Here is a 19,299-nt window from a genome sequence, read left to right on the forward strand (position 1 = left end):
AATCACTCCCTGAGAGGACTCGTAGTTCCCGAATCATATTGAAGATTTGTTCAAAATGAATTTATTATTTTTTAATTGCTACGTACTTAATTTTCTTTAAAACTAAATATTTTTGATTGAATAATAAAGAAACAAATTTAACTCCATAAGAAGACTGTTACACCGGTTTCACAACGCCTGAGCGGCGCTTAAGCAGCGCAGCAATTTTTTTTTTCCAGCGTGCATGTTTGCAACCGGGAGCAGAGCAGCACGTCATAAGTGTCAAGCAGGAGTGGTGCGTGAGCTGCACGGCTATGTTTTTTTCTGCACACTTGCTCAGTTTGCTTTTTAATTAAACTACATTGCTTTCACCAGCGTTGGTTCGGTTGATGTTGAGAATAACGTCTTTATTTTGGTATTACGACTCTTAATTCCATATGAAGTATATATAGTAAATCACAAATCTCAAAGCATTTACTGGACCACTGGTGATTTTTACCCCAATAAATGGGGTCTAGCGACGCCCCTGCTATGAACATTATATACAGATATAAGATGTGTGTTTGGATAGAACTTCACACTTCGCTATTAATGTTCATTTATTCGTTTGCTGGAAATTAAAAAATGAATTTAGAATTAGTTTTGAAACAAATCTTTGCGCTTAACAAACGAAATTAATTATGTAGACTAATGGATGTCTTCAGTGGAGTGAGCACAACATCGTTTTCTGATCCACGAAAGTAAAGGAGCAAAGTAAAGAGTAAAGTAAAGGGGCTGAATGGAGGAGGCTCATTCTTTATCCTCGCGCTGCAGATGCTCTGTTTTCTCACTAGTAAAGCGTTCGGTTTTTCCACTTACAAAGTCCACCATGTAAATAGCAAATGGGCCATGGCGTGACACAACTGACTCTTAAAGGTAATGTGAGATGAGACGCTAATTGGTCGAAATTTGGAGGTCACAATTTCGGCCAGACCCACATACACTGAGTAAACCTTCATAACTGAAATTATATACTCTGTATTTTCTGTCTAGACAACTCATTGTGCTGAAATATAATTGAGTAAGCTGGCAGTGAGCTGATTACAGAGACCAAAACAAAGACAGACATGGAACACACATTTCCAAAGGAGAATAACTGACTTTAGCGTTGTTTTTCAGATAAACAAACATGTCCACTTAGCATGTTTCCTAAATATCTGCTAAATAACTCCTTATGATATTTCTATGCTTTAGAAGAGTCACCTTTAGGGTTAACAATGGCATAGGAATAAGTTGTTGCAGCAGCATTATCAGAGTGTCGTTTGACTCTCAATTGCAGCGCGAATAAGACGTGAACTTAACAAGCATTAATTCTCATTCACAGTGAACGCTTTGGGCTGTCAGAGCCACATCAGGATACGTGATCTCTTTTAACTCCAGAATTAATGACCCGAAGCAGCAGATACAGAGATGTTTATTGGGCTCGGCTGAATTAACAAGCTCTAAACTCTGTTCAGCCCCATAAAAATAAACCTACAAAAGCACAGTATCGCTGTTATAGTACAGTTATGCTCATGTCATCGTCTGCATTCAGCTACAGTGAGAGCTTGCTCTAAATAAGCAATACAGAAAATACAATGAACAGAATGAACCGCTGTTTTGAAGCGCTCGAAAAGCCAAAAGCTGGAAAAATGCAGTGAAAACTCGGCTTAAATATGCATAAAAACTGCTTTCACAAAACAACTGCTAATGTTTATTGATAGCCTAATCCCTTAAATGCAGCTAACATATCAAGCTTCTTTATTAAATGTTATTTTATCAAACAGTGGTGCTTTTTTGTTCGTTAAAAACCACACAGTTCATTTGTAGCATAAGCACAATTTTAATTAATTACTCCCAAAAAAGTTGTAATTGAGTTAATTGTGGCCCAGCACCAATTATTCTTATCTGTTTTAGTAAATGTCAACAACTAGCATAGCAGAGCATGTGAAAAATAATTAAGTAAACACCACAGCTTGACCAAGTCGACAAGTCAGTTAGTATGGAGGTCAATTAGGGCCAAAAATCTTAAAATTAAACATGTTATGGCATAAGATTCCCTTGTTTACTCAAATCAGTAATTCAAAACATGAGATCAATTGAAGGCTATTAGAGCAACGTGTTAAAATGAATTATGTCAACACCAGAGCTTGACCAAGTCAACAAGTCAGTTTGTATGGATGTCAATTAGGGCCAAAAATCTTAAAATAAACGTGAAATTTGATTGTTATGTCATAACATATCCTTGTTTACGCAATTCAGTGTTTCAAATTTGACATGGAAGGCTAATAGGGAAAAATGTAAAAATTAATAATATATACGCATCACAGCTTGACCAAGTTGACAAGTAAGTTAGCATGGAAGTCAACTAGGGCCAAAATATTGAATTTAATATAAAATATAATCATCTTACTGCGCAAAATATCATTTTTTACTCAAATCATTTGTTCAAAACCTGCAATCAGTGAAAGGCTTATTAGGAAAAAAATGTGAAAATGAATTAGGTAAACACCACAGCTTGACCAAGTTGACAAGTCAGTTAGTATGGAGGTCAATTCGGGCCAAAAATCTTAAAATTAAATGCCCTTGTTTACTTAGATCAGTCATTTAAAATGTGAGATAAACAGAAGGCTATTAGGGCAAACTGTAAAAATTAATTATGTAAATACTACAGCTTTACCAAGTTGACAAGTCAGTTAGTATGGAAGTCAACTAGGGCCAAAAAAATTCAATTTAATATGAATTTTAATCATGTTATGGTGTAAAATGTCCATGTTTACTCAAATCAGTGGTTCAAAACCTGCAATCAGTGAAAGACTATTAGGGAAAAATGTCAAAATTAATTAAGTAAAAACCACAGCTTGACCAAGTCGACAAGTAAGCTAGTATGGAAGTCAATTGGGGCCAAAAAAACTTCTAATTAAACATGAAATTTTTTTTCATGTTTTGGCATAAGATGCCCTTGTTTACTCAACTCAGCGGTTCAAAATGTGAAATCAATGGAAGGCTATCAGGGAAAAAGGGATAATTAATATTGTAAACACCACAGCTTGATCAAGTTGACAAATCAGTTTCTATGGAAGTCAAACAGGGTCAAAACTTTCAAAACTAAACATGAAATTTGATCATGTTATCGCATACCATATCCTTGTTTACTCAAATCAGAAATTCAAAACCTGCGATCAATGGAAGGCTATTAGGCCAAAATGTGAAAATTAATTATGTATACACCACAGCTTGACCAAGTCAACAAGTCAGTTAGTATGGAAGTCAATAATGGCCAAAAAACTTCAAAATAAACATGAAATGTATTCATGTTTTGTCATAAAATGCCCTTGTTTACTTAAATCATTGATTCAAAGTGTGAGATCGGTGGAAGGCTATTAGGGAAAAATGTGAAAAGTAATAATATAAACACCACAGCTTGGTTACCAAGTTAGCGTGGAAGTCAATTAAGGCCAAAAATCTTAAAATTAAATGTTAAATTTGATCATATTATGACATAAAATATTCTTGCTTACTGAAGTCATTGGTTCATAACAAGATCAATTGAAGGCTATTAGAGCAAAATGTGAAAATGAATTATGTAAACACCACAGCTTGACCGAGCTGACAAGTAAGTTTCTATGGAAATCAATTAGGGCCAAAAAATTCAAACTAAACATGAAATTTATTTACGTTATCGCATCAGATGTCATTGTTTACTTAAATAAGTGGTTAGAAACCTGCAATCAGTGGAAGGCTATTAAGGAAAAATGTGAAAAATAATAATCTAAACACCATAGCTTAACCAAGTCAACAACTTGGTTAGTATGGAAGTCAATTAGGGCCAAAAAATTCTAATTTAATATGAACTTTAAACATGTTATGGCATAAGATATCCTTGTTTAGTCGAATCAGTAGTTTAAAATCTGAGATCAATTGAAGGCTATTAAGGCAAAATGACAAAATTAATTATGTATACACCAGAGCTTGACCTAGTCAACAAGTTAATTGGTATGGAAGTCAATGAGGGCCAAAAAAAACTTCAAATTAAACAAGAAATTTAATCATTTTATGACATAAGATGTCCTTGTTTACTCAAAACAGTGGTTTAAAATGTGAGATCAATGGAAGGCTATTAGGGCAAAATGTGAAAATTAATTATGTAAACACCACAGCTTGACCAAGTTGACAAATCAGTTTCTAGGGAAGTCAATAAGGACCAAAACTCTTAAGATTAAATATAAAATTTGATCATGTTGTGAAATAACATATCTTTTTTTATATATATATATACTCAAATCAGTGGTTTAAAACAAGGATTTAAAGCTCCAAATACCTTTTTTTCTGATTAAATACCCATTTATGAATCAAGCATTGGCTCAGTTGATGGCTGTCACTCACTGGCATTGATGCTTCACACCTGATCATCCGCTTCATGCATATTCATGCAATGATGCTCATGTTCTGCTCATCTGGCTTCCCTTGTGTTTTCAGGAAGTCTGTCAGTTTCGTTTCATCAACTCTAATGTTTTCAGGCATCAAAAGCAGCAGCGGCTCATGTGAGGTGTGTGTGTGTGTGTGTGTTGTCTTCAGGTGTGAGGAAAACTGTTTGAGCTGTCAGGGTCCCGGGACAAGCTGTACGCAGTGTAAAGACGGATACAGCCTCGTGAGTCGCACGTGCATCGTCAACGCCACCTGTAATAATGGTACGTTCCTTCAGATAGATTCACGAAAAGTGTTAGCTCACCTAAAAAATGGAAGTTTTGTTATTAATTACTCACCCTAATGTCGTTCCAAAGACTTAGGAAACACAAATTAAGACATTTTGGAGGAAATCTGAGAGCTTTCTCATCCTCCATAAACAGCAGGGGTCTAGAAAAATAGCAATGAAATCCTTAAAACAGACCATATGTAGGGTTGTCAAAAGTATCGACTTCAGTACTGAAAATATAAAACCGTCCATTACCCGCTAACATTTTAGTATGTTCTTAAAAACCACTGATTGGCCATTGTGTTCACGTGCTCAACAGAAATTACTGTGATTGGCTGTGAAGGTCAATAGCTTTCCACTCTTCACTAAGTGCCTACACAAGTATGTGGACACCGGATGATTTCAAAGCCGCGTCTATCAGCTGATCTGTCTGAGTTGACACATGAGCTATCCGCTGATGATGGATGGACTAATCGACGCAGCTTCAAAATGCTCCAGTGTCCGTGAATCTGTGTTTGCACTTGGTGTGCAGTGGAGGAATAGTGAACCGATGACACTTCACAAACTCGTTCGCCGAAAGTGCTTGTCCCAGGTTACTGGCAAATTAAAAGTCCCATTAGCAAGCTTCGGCATATACCAATGGTACAGTTGTCGCACGCGCATTTCAAAATAAAAGTCCGATATAAGCAAAATAAGTTAAATATTAAACTTTTGTTGTTTTTTGATCACACACTCCGCGACCCACTGAAAATGTTCCCGCGACCCAAACCACCAGTTGAGAAACCACCAGTTGCTCTGAGCTATTTTTACAGCAGATAGCGCTCTAGGCTAGTTTTAACAGCAGATGACACTATGAAAACATCATAGCTTTTGCATGGCCAGCATACTTACCAGACATGTCATCTATTGAGCAATATTTGGGATGCTCTGGATTGATGTATACAACAGTGTGTTCCAGTTTCAGCCAATATCCAGCAACTACACACAGCTATTAAAGAGGAGTGGACCAATGTTCGATAGGCCACAATCAAAAACCTGACGGACTCTCTGCTAAAAAGATTTTCATTCTTGGGTGAACTATCCCTTTAAGTTCACAGTCTGTATCTTTGTCATTTTGTATGATTTTCATAAACTTCTGAGCCTCAAATGAGTGTCTAATGGCATGGTTCTCTCTGCAAATGCAAACCATACTGTGTTTCAATATGCTAAATCTAAACAGTCAACATTGAGTGAAGTGTTCACTACCTAGTGCTCTAAACCTCACATTTCTTTCTCTGACAGCAGATGAAGTTTTCTGTGAGATGGTCAAGTCCAACCGGTTATGTGAGAAGAAGCTCTTTCGTCAGTTCTGCTGCCGGACGTGTCTGATGACCGCCGGATGACCACAGCACCGTCCACTGGACCGCCCGCTCCTCCTTCACCTGTATGATCTAATGTACATTTCCAACTAGTTAAACTGTGATTATTAATGACAGAAGTAATACTCCTCATTTCCTGAAAAAAAGAAACCCTGTCCGGGGTGCTGTCTGAGTTAAACAAGATATATTTTTAAGATCGTCTGTTTTTTAAACATGCAGTACGTGTATAAATTGCTTCTTTTTTATTCAAAGACATCGCTCTGAATTATTATGTAACTGTATATGAGAGAATGATCATGCGATTTTCCCAGAGAGATAGAGAGAGTGATCACATTGGTGGATGACCGATAATGTTTAGGGTAAAGCTGCGATGTTGAAGGGATGTTGCTGTTGATTTGCTCTGACACCATCCACTTTTATTCTTCAGAAGCCCATTAACAAAGGTCCTTGGTTATTTATACAAAAATAATAGAGCTGTGGTAAAAAATAAGTAGAGTAATATATTCTGAGATGGTCCAAATGCATCACTATTTTCTCTATATACATCTACACTATTTTCTTTTTGCGCACTAGGCTAGTTTTTCATATAGCAGATGACTAGGCTAGTTTTTAACTGCAAATTGCTAGACTAGTTTTCAATACAGATGGCACTCTAGGCTAGTTTTTTAACAATAGATGGTGCTCTAGGCTAGTTTTTAAATCATAGACATCGCTCTAGGCTATTTTTTTTTACAGTGAACAGCTGTTTAGGCTGTTGTAAACAGCAGATGGCACTCTAGGCTAGTTTTTTTAACAGCAGACAGTGCTCTAGGCTAGTTTTTAACAACAGACGATGCTCTAGTCTAGTTTTAAACAGCAAACTGCACTCTAGGCTCAGATGGTGCTCTAGGCTAGTTTTAAACGGCAAATGGTGCCCTAGGCTGTTTTTTAGCAGCAAACGACTCTCCAGGCTAGTTTTTAACAACAGATCGCACCCTAGGCTATTTTTTAACAACCGTGCTTTAGGCTAGTTTCTAACAGCAGATGGCACTCTAGGCAATTTTTTTTTTTTAGCAGACAATGCTCTAGGCTAGTTTTTAACAGCAGACGGCACTCTAGGCTAGTTTTTGATATCAAATGACATGCTAGGCTAGTTTTTAACAGCAGACAACGCTCTAGGGTAGTTTTTAACAACAGATAGCAAGGCTAGTCTAACATTGAATGATGCTCTAGGCTAGTTTTTGACATCAAATGGGGTGCTAGGCTAGTTTTTAACAGCAGACGGCACTTTAGGCTAGTTTTTAACAGCAGACAACACTCGAGGGTAGTTTTTAACTGTAGACAATGCTTTAGGCAAGTGTTTAACAACAGATAGCGAGGCTAGTCTAACATCAAATGATGCTCTAGGCTAGTTTTTGACATCAAATGGCATGCTAGGCTAGTTTTTTAACAGCAGATGGTGCTCTAGGCTAGTTTTTAACATCAAATGGCATGTTCAGCCTGTTTGTAACAGCAGATAATGCTCTAGGCTAGTTTTTTTTTAACTATACACACAAATGGAAAAGTGATTGCATTGGTCTAATCATATAAATGAGCTTTTATGTCATGAGATTATTGTAAACACAGCTCACTATAAACACTGTAGTTCGCTTAAACCTAACGCACGTTTTTGTTCCAATAACGATTAATTTATTCACATGTGTTATGTGCTAGGAATTGGAAGGAAGCAGAATACGGCTGTTTGTAAAGCATACAGCGCCATCTGCTGTTTAAAACTAACTTAGAGCACCATCTGCTGTTAAATACTAGCTTACAGCGCCATCTGCTGTTAAATACTAGCTTACAGCGCCATCTGCTGTTAAATACTAGCTTACAGCGCCATCTGCTGTTAAATACTAGCTTAGAGTACCATCTGCTGGTATGTACTAGCTTAGAGCACCATCTGCTGGTAAGTACTAGCTAAGAGCGCCATCTGCTGTTAAAAACTAGCTTAGAGCGTCATGTGCTGTTAAAAACTAGCCTAGAGCACCATCTGCTGTTAAAATCAAGTTTAGAGCGCCATCTGCTGGTAAAAACTAGACTAAAGTGACGTTTGCTGTTAAAAACTAGCCTTGAGCACCATCTGCCGTTAAAATCTACCTTAGAGTGCCATCTGCTGGTAAAAACTAGATTAAAGTGCCATCTGCTGCAGTTAAAAATTAGCTTAGAGCACCATCTGCTGTTAAAAACTAGCCTAGAGTGCCATTTGCTGTTAAAAACTAACTTAGAGCGACGTCTGCTGTTAAAAACTAGCCTAAAGTGTCGATTGCTGTTAAAAACTAGCTTAAAGCTACATCTGCTGTTAAAAACTAACTTAGAGCAACGTCTGCTGTTAAAAACTAACTTAGAGCAACGTCTGCTGTTAAAAACTAACTTAGAGCGACATCTGCTGTTAAAAACTAACTTAAAGCTACATCTGCTGTTAAAAACTAACTTAGAGCAACGTCTGCTGTTAAAAACTAACTTAGAGCAACGTCTGCAGTTAAAAACTAACTTAGAGCGACATCTGCTGTTAAAAACTAACTTAAAGCTACATCTGCTGTTAAAAACTAACTTAGAGCAACGTCTGCTGTTAAAAACTAGCCTAGAGTGCTGTCTGCTGTTAAAAACTAACTTAGAGCGACATCTGCTGTTAAAAACTAGCTTAGAGCGACATCTGCTGTTAAAAACTAGCCTAAAGTGTCGTCTGCTGTTAAAAACTAACTTAGAGCGACATCTGCTGTTAAAAACTAGCTTAGATTGCCTTCTGTTGGTAAAAACTAGATTAGAGTGCTGTCTGCTACAGTTAAAAAGTAGCTTAGAGCGCCATCTGCTGGTAAAAAGTAGATTAGAAGGGCGTCTGCTGCAGTTAAAAACTAGCTTAGAGCGCCTTCTGCTGGTTAAAACTAGATTAGAGTGCCATCTGCTGTTAAAAAAATAGTCTGGAGCGCCATCTGCTGTTGAAAAATGTAAATGCAGAATTGATTTCGGAGTGTTTTTTTGCCACAGCTCAGAAAATAAAATTTTCCAAAAAAAATAAAAAACAGTCAGCTGTTTCTGGTACTTACCCAAAATAACACATATATGCAAAATAAAATTAATACCTGTTGCTCTTTATAATAAATCAAGGTCTTTTACAACAACAACAAAAAAAAAACAATCAGTCTATGAAAGAAATCACATTTTATTGCAATATTATTGCCTCAACTAATGTTCCTGGGTGCATTTATGCCAGTCATGTTGTAAACAATGTTCTTTTTCTTGCGTAGATTGATCATTTCCCTTTCATTAGACCTCAGTTTGTCAGCAGGAGTTTTACCTTTGTTTTGCCTGTATGTGTTTTTAACTCTCAAAGTGCTGGTTGCCATTGACTTGAGTATCACCAATGACCACAATTTAAGCTAAAACTCTCCTTTGTTCTACTGTTGAAAGAGCTCTTATGCATCTTGGATGACCTGAGAGTGAGCAAATTAATAGCAAACCTTTTTTTTTTACTTACTATCCCTTTAAGACATTAAAGAGACAGTTCGACCAAAATGAAAATTCTGTCATCATTACTCACCTATTTCAGTTTCTTTCAACTTTTGAACACTAGATATGCTGAAGAATGCTGAAAAACAGCCACTGACTTCCACAGTGTTTTCTCTTCCTATTATACATGTCAATGGCTGCTTTCCCCCCAACATTCTTCACAATATCTTGTTTTGTGTTCAACAGAAGAAAGAAATTCATAAAAGTATAAAACCACTGAGTAAATGATGAGGAACTTTTTATTTTGGGGGGTGAACTGTCCCTTTTAAATCACACAGATGATCCAGAATAATGACACTGTACATTTGAAACGATGTATCTAATGTATTTTAAATATTTGAAGGTGGAAAGAAGTCCATCAGTGCTCTGAAATATAAAGCTTTCCTCAATGAAGACTGAAGGGTGTCTGCGTTTCTCTTTTCTCGTGTGCTGGTGGTCCATTAATGAGCACTCGTTTGTTTAGCTTCTCCAGTGGTTCTGCATGTTCTGATATCACAGCGTGTAAATATTTAGATGGAGTGAATCTGTTTGCAGTGAATCTCGGTCAACTGTCTGAACACACACACACACACACACACACACACACACACACACACACACACACATATATATGTGTGTACATAAAGATAAGGATGACCATCAGGATGTCATAACTGAGGGGGCATTTTAATCCCATAGGGGGGCACTGGACCTCATGACTGATTTTGGTCCCTCTTTTTTCTTTCATTTAGGCTATTTATTCAGTTAGTTGGTATTACTTTGGCAGTAATATACTTTTTATAGTAATAATAATATGCACAGTTTACTGATTTTGTCAATGAAGGTTATGCAACGATACCTTTTACATTAACGCAGACAGATCATGGCTTCAGCGCCAAACGAGTGCTTTAAATTATATTTTATTCTCCATTTTATTTTGAATAAAATAAATGTTTAAAGTTTTAGGTAAAGACATCAAACTATGCCCACATGCCCACACATCCAAGCTAAACACTCAAAAATACTGTGAAGTCAGCATAACCTGAGTAATCATGCTTCACGTACTGCCCAACTAATCATCCATCAGTGTTCGGAAAAACTTAAATGTTACAATCTATTGTCATTTTTAAAAATAGTAGCTAATTGTGTTACTTAGTTACATTTCAAGGCATGAGTGTAGCCAGAAAAATACATTTTAAATAAATAAAAGTAAAAATAAAGATTTATTTTAGGCTATCATAAGTGGGGTTTTTAGTGAACTGTTGTATAAACACAATATCACACTCGTAGCATTGCGATGTCACAGTTTATCGTCACTGGTGGGACTCTAAAGGCTGATCTATACTTCTGCTTCAAGCGCACGCGTATGCTACAGTGCGGCCTACGCGTTGACGAATAGCCCTACGCTGTGGAACGACTCGTAGCACAAGCTCTGTGATTGGTGGGCTTGGTAGCGCTGACAAGTCTGGGCGGGACCGAGAGCCGCACGATTGTTGGAGCGATTGTTTACAAGTGTGGAGTAGTGATGGATCATTTTACTGACTCGGATCTTTAAGTCTCGTTCATCAAGATGAACGAATCTTTTTTCAAGTCATTTCATTCATTTGGTTCAATTTGCCAAAATATTATTAAAATGTTACGGATTGCTTCCAAACACATCTACAACCAGCCCAAAAGGTTGATCACATGACAAATAAGTCATAAATAGAAAACTATAAGAAGGAGAAAATAATCATTTAATGTTTACCTGCTGTTTTGTCTATGAAGGTTTTGTTGTCTCTTTGCTCAGCTCACCTCTTCATGTCTTCAAATATCAGTGATTCGTTCACGTTACACTGACAGTCACATATAATCTTAACCAATGTACACAGACTGAGTCAATAGGAGCCATGATAATTAGTTCACCTTTCAATTCAATTCTTTTTCCGGCTCTAAATGCGTATGATTAGCCCGTGATAAACGAATGACACAGACCCCATAGAGGACTCGAGAGATGAACGGATCAATTCTTTTTCCGGCTCTAAACGCATATGATTGGCTTCCATAGATATATACACTAGATGTCGCCTGGCCTATTGTTGTCTATTGGACGGAATGCGTCAATAGCGCCGCCATCTTGCTACAGGGCAGCGCTCCTTTGAAATGAATGCGGGACCAATGTACAGTGGAGGATTGTGGCCATCCGAAGCCAGAGATATACACATATACACATATATCTATGATCGGGAGTTTTCCTGGATGTTAGTATGTAATTTTTTTTTTCTAATTACGAAAATTATAATTTTACATCACTTTTCTACATTGATGGATCAGTGATCGCACTGGCATTCCTGACAAAAAGCTTGTGTTTGTGTGTACAGAAATGTACTATTCACCCTCCCTGTTAAATTTGATCTAATCATGTCCTGAAACACAGCTCCTCTCCTGCTTTCCCTTCTCATACTGACAGAGGGAGCGATTCGTTTGTGAATGAATCCCCTGAACGACTCTTTCACTAACGTTAGCCGACAATAATACAAGTTTCTGGCAGCGCAGCATCTCGCTGTCATATTTCTTTTGCATTGTTTGCTGATTTTATTCAACAAAACTAGCATAAGCCGAGTGTTTAGTGCGAGTTGGAGCTGCTTTGCCGTATGGTGAATGCAGTAATTGACTGTTATCATCAATAACGGGACCTGATTAGCACAAAAGTTCAGAACATACAAAAACAGAAAAAAACTAAATCTTACCTATGAAATGTTCTTTCTTTGTGCTTTGTTTTCTTTGTTTGCTCGTTACTGCACCCGTACACAGTGCTAAAGTCCCGCATCTTCACGTAATAACACTGTCTTGACTAGGGCGATTGAATGACACTTGTCCTGGGAGCACTGTACCAATGTGGCGGCGCTATTGACGCATGCTCAGGGTCCCTATGCAACATCTAGTGTATATATCTATGATTGGCTTCTGCCTTTCCGTGATGAACGACTCAAAAGACTTGAATGAACGATATCACCTGCACAAATGTGCGCACGCGCGGATGAACGAATCACTCCCTGAGAGGACTCGTAGTTCCCGAGTCATATTGAAGATTCGTTCAAAAGGAACGAATCGTTCATGAACGACCCATCACTAATGTGGAGTCCCGTGAAGGAGCTCCGGATGGAAAGTTTTGTTTTGTGTTTACCTCATGGTTAAAGTTGTTGCACGTCCGCCGGTTCCTGCCTCAAAATGAGCGAGCTTGAGCCACTTGTACATTAAGGAATTGTTCAGAAAAAACAAAACACCAGCGAAGAAAATCAACACAGAGGAACATAAACACCTCACTGCCAACTAGCGTTACAGAAGTGTTATTGCAGAACAACAGAAACAGCGCGCAGAATAAATGCACAGCTACGCGTGTTGCATGTGCCGTGGGTCACTCCGATCACTTGACGCAGAACTTTAAACCAGGCTTAAGGCACAGATCAGTGTATTGAAGTCTCACAGCTGCTCCTTACACTTGTGATCTGGCTCATGTTCTCCCTCATGATGTCTCTGAACTCTCTTTAACCACTGAGTGTGAAACACTAAACTGTGTGCGAAACAAGCTGCAGTATTAACGAGCCCTCAACCATGAGGAGATACTGTGCAGTTCAATCATTACTGTGCTTCATCATTTCACTCCAAAAAAAAAAAAATCATAAATCTTTGGTGTAAACTAACATAAATATGAAACGATTATCAATAGTTTGACATTTTAAAACTTTTATTTAGTTTTTATAAAGTTTTACATTTATAAAATGGTTACACCAATTCAGTTCTGCATTTTCATTCATTCATTCATTTTCTTGTCGGCTTAGTCCCTTTATTAAACCGGGGTCGCCACAGCGGAATGAACCGCCAACTAATCCAGCAAGTTTTTACGCAGCGGATGCCCTTCCAGCCAAAATTTCTGTGTGGAGTTTGCATGTTCTCCACATGTTCCCATGGGTTTCCTCTGGGTGCTCTGGTTTCCCCCACAGTCCAAACACATGCGCTATAGGCAGGGCCGGAGTGGGACTCCTTTTTAGCTCTGGAGTTTCAAGCCTTAGACGGGCCCACCTTAGTCGACGACTGACTATATTAAAATAACATTAAGTCCAATTCAGTTTCTAATGACACTAACATGACTAACCCAAACAGTATTTTATGTCTTAACACTGAAAATGAAAAATATATAATATACTCTGGTGAGGTTCGAACTCGGATCAGTGGCGTCTCAACGTAACGTGCTAACCACTAGACCACGATGGCGCTGTCAAGCCCTGCAACGTTATCTGCTGCTATTGATGTCTACTCTTTTTTTCACCCTACTCTTTATCTCCCCTTTTTAGATTTCTGATCAAGTTATGTCAGATTTATTAATGTAGTGAATGATCTGATTTTCCTTGAGCAGGTGTAATAATCATTAATATTATTTAATATTCACTAAGGTGCTGCTGTTTGGGGTGGAATGGGGTGCAGCCCGCAGGTTAATGATGATCATCATTAACCTGCAGGCTGCATTTTGCTCACGGGGCTGCGAGAAAAGAAATAAAAAGAGCAGATCTGCGGCAAAATAATGAATAAAAAGAGTGAGACTATGGTCAAATAAACAAATAAATGAAAAAAGTGCGACTGCTGAGAGTGCGAGCAGCTAGGGACACCAGCCCTCGCGGCCAAAAAAACGGACCGGCCCACCGGGAATTCTCCCGGTTCTCCCGATTAGCCAATCCAGGCCTGGCTATAGGTGAATTGGGTAAACTAAATTGGCTGTAGCGTTTGAGTGTTTGTGTGTGTGTGTAAATGAGTGTGTATGGATGTTTCCCAGTACAGGGTTGTGGCTGGAAGGGCATCCTTTGCGTAAAATACATGTTGGATAAGTTGGCAGTTCATTCCGCTGTGGCGACCCCTGATAATTAAGGGACTAAACTGAAGGAAAATTAATGAATTTATTTATTTATTTATTTATTTAGTTCCTGTCTTTAATTATTTTTTGGCTACTATACATAATTTATTTAGATAATTAAATAATTTATTTTATTAGGCAACTACATTAACTACTATAGTCTATAAGTCGCTATATTGTAGTATTATTAGGGTAACATAATATTTATGTATGCGTCTGATGATTAAGTGTGTTTTTGATCTGTTGAATGTTGTTGTGCTTTGTCATGACATTCTGTGATAAAACAGATTCATCAGAGTACCTTTAGGAGCATCTGAAAACATTGGTCTGATCAACAACATGAGCTGGAGATCACACAATCAGAAAGCTTTGATAAACAGGCGTCAGACTGAATTCTGAGTTCACTCCTGTGCTACGAACATCATCAAGTGTCCATAATAAATGAAGTCCGAGAGCCGCAAGGATAATTTTATGTCATTTCAGAAGTCTAGGAACAGTTTTGTTGAGTATAATCTTTAGAAATCAAGGTTTTTTATTGGCATATGCTGTGAGGAATCTTTAACATTCATGGAATCTTTTCATTTCACAAACAATCGAAGGTGAAAAAAAGGTTGTTCAGATTTTTTAGATGTCATGAATAATACTAGAGACTCTTTTACACGTTCGCTGAAGGTTGCAGGTTTCTGTGCAAAACAAAAAACATTATTTTTAGGAGTGTGTACCCGGTGCTTAAAAAGTATATAAAAATACATGTGTAGTAATGTAATGTGTACTTATATAGTGCATTTATTGTGTATGGCCATACACCTAAAGCACTTCACGATCATGAGGGGTCTCTCCACACCACCACCAGTGTGCAGCATCCACTTGGATGATGCGACGGCAGCCACAGGACAACGGCACCAGTGCGCTCACCACACACTAGCTATAGGGGGGTGGAGAGACAGTGAGCCAATTTAGGGAATGGGGATGATTGGGAAGCCATGATGAGTAAATGCCGATGGAGGGAATTTGTCCTGCTCTTTAAAAGAAGTGTCATAGGATTTTTAATCACCACAGAGAGTCAGGACCTCGGTTTAACATCTCATCCGAAAGACAGCTCATCCGAAAGCTCTGCAGAGCCACTTGGGCAGAGCTAAGCTCTAGCAATGGAAAGCTTGAGCTCTAGCTCCTCCTTTTTTATTTTATTTTATTTATTTTTTATTATTGAACATTAAATTATTACAGCATAATTAAACATTATGAACTATAGAAAGAACATAGAGGATGCCAGAGGGATAAAACAGTAAAGAAAAAAATCAATAAGTTAAATAAGAGATGCATATAAAGTAAAGCTTAAATAAAAATACAATATTACATTTTTTTCCAATTGTTTACACACACTTACTTCCACTTCAGACACAATGACTACAACATGTAACTGATGCACCAACCCCCTGAACCAATTCTGCTAAACCACAAGCACAATTCCTGCTTTACACTCAAACTGCAGGTTTAAAACACACTTTTTTTTCAAAACGCTACACACAATTCTCTGCATTTTGCACAATTTTCATGCAGAAAATCTCTTGTTTTCACAAGGAACTCGCTGTCATTCACAATTGTAAAGTCAGTGGTCCTACTTTGCATGCTAACTCATCACATGAGTAAACACCTTTCACACAGAATTGCAATTTAGAAATCAGAGCTCATCTGGTTCATAACTGGTTCTCTGCCCACCCATGTTTTTTAGTTGATTATCTCCCCCTCCATCTTTCTCAAACCTATTGAGGATTTTTTTTCTGCCTGGAGATTAAAAGTGTATAAGCGAAATCCACACACACGTATACCCCATCTCCAAGCTATAGCAGTTGATGCTTTTCGTGGCTAGATTCGCCATTGAAGGTGACATTCCCCCCAGCTGCTTGGCCAGACCAAAACAGAAAAGAGGATGCAGTATAGCGTTTATTTATTTTTTATTTTTTTTATTTTACTGTAACTGTATTCAGTAAATGCCTCTGTTGATGGTATATGTAGACGACGTTATCTGCAACTTTGTTTTGGTTGGGATGAACACTGTGTACACTGTATTTGTGGGGAAAATACAGTAAAATATATTTGGTATTTGTTTGTTTTGTATAAAAACAATACTCTGCAACTTTACAATGCACTTCTTTTATTTTCTCTTTATATGCTTCCTTTTAGCTCAATACTCTTCAAACATAACATAAGCTATCACTGCTATGCTGATGATCTCCAACTATACTTTCCAATCAAACTAGGAAAAGATTTATCATTAGAAAATCTTTTCCTATGCCTTACCGACATTAAGACCTGGATGACAAATAACTCTCTGCAACTAAATGAGAACAAAACAGAAGTGTTAATTTTAGGTCCTGCTGCTACCAACAATTCAATTAAAACTCAGCTAGGAGCCCTAATCTGCACAATCACGCCAAGAATCTCGGAGTTATCTTTGATCCACTCTTGCAGTTTGACAAACATTTCAAGAGTCCACACTTAGCTGATGATTGGTAATAAGCTAGTTTGGCATGCTGTCCCGGGAGAGAGCCCCGAGCTCATGAGAGCCTCGAGCCCGGGGCTCCCTCCCGTTGCAGGGCGAGAGGGGAGTTTGAGCTCGGGTAGATCTCGAGAACCCCCCTCCCTCCTGCTGCGTGAGGGTTGCTAAGGTGATGCGTTGCTGACAGAATTGAATCAAATTTGGTGCTAATTTGGATTAGTCAATTTACTTAAGAGTCATGTTTTTGGGAGTGTGGGAGGAAACCGGAGGACCCGGGGAAAACCCACGCAAGCACGGGGAGAACATGAACTCCACACGAAAATGCTGACCGTTTGGGTAGATGCCCGAACCGGAGGCATTTTGCTGTGAGGCTGCAGTGCTAGCCACTGGGCCGCCGTGCTGCCCTGTAGACAAAAGAGGAGGCGAAGGGGTGGAAGGGGGGATTCTTCAAGACGAAGATGACTAAAGGTAAGGTGTTTGGTTATTTATACTTGGTTAGGAGTAGTCTGATTGGTGATTCGTACATTAGCTTGACTCGGGGCCAGCCGTGTCAATCATAAGCACGTGATCCTCTCGAAATTAGTTTATGAATAAACTTCACGTAAATGCGGTTGTGAAGAGCAGTTTCTTCCAGCTTAGATTGGTGGCAAAAGTTAAACGCTTTCTTTCTAAAAAAGATTTAGAAATCGTAACCCATGCTTTAATCTCCTCTCGGTTAGACTACTGCAATTCTTTGTACATTGGCCTTCCTCAGTCAACACTCTCTCGGCTACAGTTGGTCCAAAATGCAGCCGCCAGATTAATAATAGGAACTAAGAAAAGAGATCATATCTCCCCTGTCCTCGCCTCATTGCACTGGCTACCTATAAAATACAGGGTTGATTTTAAAATTCTTCTTTTCACTTATAAAGCTTTGCACAATTCTGCCCCGGCCTATGTCAGCAAGCTTATTAGGCCATATACAGCTTGTAGATTCTTAAGATCCCATGACCAGTTGCTTTTGTCTGTCCCTCGGTCTCGCTGCAAGTCAAAGGGTGATCGAGCTTTCAGTGTTGCGGCCCCAAGGCTCTGGAATAGTCTCCCTCTGAATATCAAAATCTCTTCTTCTTTGGATGCTTTTAAATCTAACTTAAAGACACATTTTTACTCTCTTGCCTTTGACTGATGCATGCATGTTATTTTTGTATTATTTATATTTTAGTATTACTTTTAAATATATTTTATTGTATTTTTAATACCAGTTATTTTTAGTTTTATTGTCTAGTTTATTTTATTGTAAAGCACTTTGGATCAACTACGGTTGTGTTAAATTGTGCTCTATAAATAAAGTTTGCCTTGCCTTGCCTTCTGTAGGCCTACTGTCTGTAGTAAGTGTAACACTGAACAGAAAAAAGGCTTACAGTAAGTCATCATGATGAATGGAGAAGCGGTCATCGTGTTTTACATTCAGCACATCAGTGTTCACCTGATCTTATGAATGTCTATTGATGTGATGGCTTGTGTGTGTGTGTCATTTGAAAACAAAAGACCATTTTGAGAAGAAATCACATTGTTTTGAACGTAGAGTTTCATTTTGCAGAAGAATTGAAGAGTTTTGCCCAATGTGTGTGTGTTTTGTGATTTGTGTGTAGAGTTCTGACAATATGAGACCTGCTTACAGAAAATGTGTGTAAACAATTGGAAAAAAACTGTAACAAGTATTTACTGAATACAGTTACAGTAAAAAATAAAAAAAAATTTAAAAAATGCTATACTGCATCCTCTTTCCTGTTTTGGTCTGGACAAGTGGTGGGGGATTTGTCACCTTGTATGACGAATCCAGCCACGAAAAGCATCAACTGCTATAGCTTGGAGAAGGGGTATATGTGTGTGTGGATTTCGGTTATACACTTTTCCCAAAAGTCATAAACTTTTCCCATTTTTCCTTACACAAGAGTGTAAGTATTTCAAAACGAAGTACAGCTTTTACAGGGGAATTTTAAATAGGGCATGACAAGATAATGTTTTTCTAGCCTTAGTGTTTCCTGAACCGGAAAGTGATTCAAAGTATTGTTTCAACTCTTTTTATGAATACCTTAAAAAGCGGTTTATTATTAGAGAATTTGCATTTATGGATGTGATATTTAGCAAGTAAAAGATTTATGAGGTAGAATTTTTACAGTCTATGGGTAGAACACTTCATCTGTACTGTAGTCTGTATCAACAAAAACCAAATAATACATTTTTTTAAAACAAAGCAAAACTGGAATATATAAACTCAATCACAAATTTGCAAAAGTTACCCCAAAATATTATTATGATTATTAACCACACTGAACTAAGCTGAACTGAACTTCAACTCTGAAAACTGGAC

At 38.0% G+C, this 19,299-nt stretch overlaps 1 protein-coding gene across 14 annotated transcripts in view; it reads left to right on the forward strand.

The window, feature by feature from the left end:
• The window catches only part of pcsk6 (proprotein convertase subtilisin/kexin type 6), a 174,036-nt gene extending 164,062 nt beyond the window's left edge, over positions 1–9,974 (forward strand). The window contains exons 20-23 of one of the 14 annotated variants that reach the window (XR_012383108.1): positions 4,576–4,688; positions 5,975–6,673; positions 8,263–8,598; positions 8,688–9,974. Coding sequence is in view for 3 of the 14 variants with exons in the window: in XM_073908047.1 (XP_073764148.1) it covers positions 4,576–4,688; positions 5,975–6,075 (214 nt within the window). In the remaining 11 variants the exon portion in view is untranslated. Of the gene's footprint in view, positions 1–4,575; positions 4,689–5,974 lie in introns of all 14 variants that reach the window. The other 13 variants (XR_012383102.1, XR_012383101.1, XR_012383103.1 and 10 more) reach the window with 13 other exon arrangements.
• Positions 9,975–19,299: the final 9,325 nt, after the last annotated feature.

The sequence above is a fragment of the Danio rerio genome, chromosome 7 (assembly GCF_049306965.1).
Source record: "Danio rerio strain Tuebingen ecotype United States chromosome 7, GRCz12tu, whole genome shotgun sequence".
NCBI classification, from domain to species: Eukaryota; Metazoa; Chordata; class Actinopteri; order Cypriniformes; family Danionidae; genus Danio; species Danio rerio.